The sequence below is a fragment of the Carlito syrichta genome, unplaced genomic scaffold, assembly GCF_000164805.1.
Source record: "Carlito syrichta isolate Samal-C Ts95f unplaced genomic scaffold, Tarsius_syrichta-2.0.1 Scaffold123851, whole genome shotgun sequence".
Lineage (NCBI taxonomy): Eukaryota > Metazoa > Chordata > Mammalia > Primates > Tarsiidae > Carlito > Carlito syrichta.
In genome coordinates this window covers 12,195-12,875 of record NW_007067947.1, presented here as the reverse complement: position 1 = coordinate 12,875, position 681 = coordinate 12,195, and the positions used below count along the sequence as shown (strand labels likewise).

The following is a 681-nucleotide window of genomic DNA, read 5'->3' as shown; positions in this document are numbered from 1 at the left end:
CCCGCCCGGCCCGGGCCAGGTTTCTGAACGGGCGGCGTTGCAGGAGGGCCCGGCTCGGGGAAGGGCACCCAGTGCGAGAAGATCGTGCAGAAATATGGCTACACCCACCTCTCCACCGGGGACCTCCTTCGGGCCGAGGTCAGCTCGGGCTCGGCCAGGGGCAAGAAGCTGGCAGAAATCATGGAGAAGGGGCAGCTGGTGCCGCTGGTGAGTGGGCCCCGGCGGGCGAGGGGCGGGGTGGCGGCGGCCCCGGGCGGCTCCCGGGAGCATATCCCCTGCCCGCTCGCTGGGGGCCCCGACCACAAGCCTGCGGCTCCGCTCCCTCCCGTGGGCCCCCGCTGCCCTTGTGCCTCAGCCTCCCCAAAAGCTGGGATAAACGGTTGAACTACCGGGGCTGGCCTAAAGTGTCCTTCTTCTCGACAAAAGCTGGACACCCCATGAATGCCCAAGTATTGTGCAGAGTATAGCCACTCTGTGTAACAATATGCAGTTAGTTAAATTTACAAAATAATATAAAATTGATATAATGACAAAAAAGTATCTGTATTTTAATACAATGCTGAAAAGCATGCTAGTATGTAATTATAGCAAGGTGTTTGAAAGTCCACAATATAGAACAATTTCATTATAAGCTAAGCACCGAACATAATTATTAATAGTACCTACCTGTGGTTGTTGCAG

The 681-nt window shown here is 55.5% G+C and overlaps 1 protein-coding gene across 1 annotated transcript in view; it reads left to right on the top strand.

The window, feature by feature from the left end:
- Positions 1-25: 25 nt before the first annotated feature.
- Positions 26-681, top strand: part of AK1 (adenylate kinase 1) — a gene marked incomplete at its 5' end in the record, with an annotated part of 5,838 nt that continues 5,182 nt past the window's right edge. The window contains one exon of the mRNA XM_008048514.2: positions 26-207. Within this exon, the coding sequence (XP_008046705.1) occupies positions 26-207 (182 nt within the window). The remainder of the gene's footprint in view (positions 208-681) is intronic.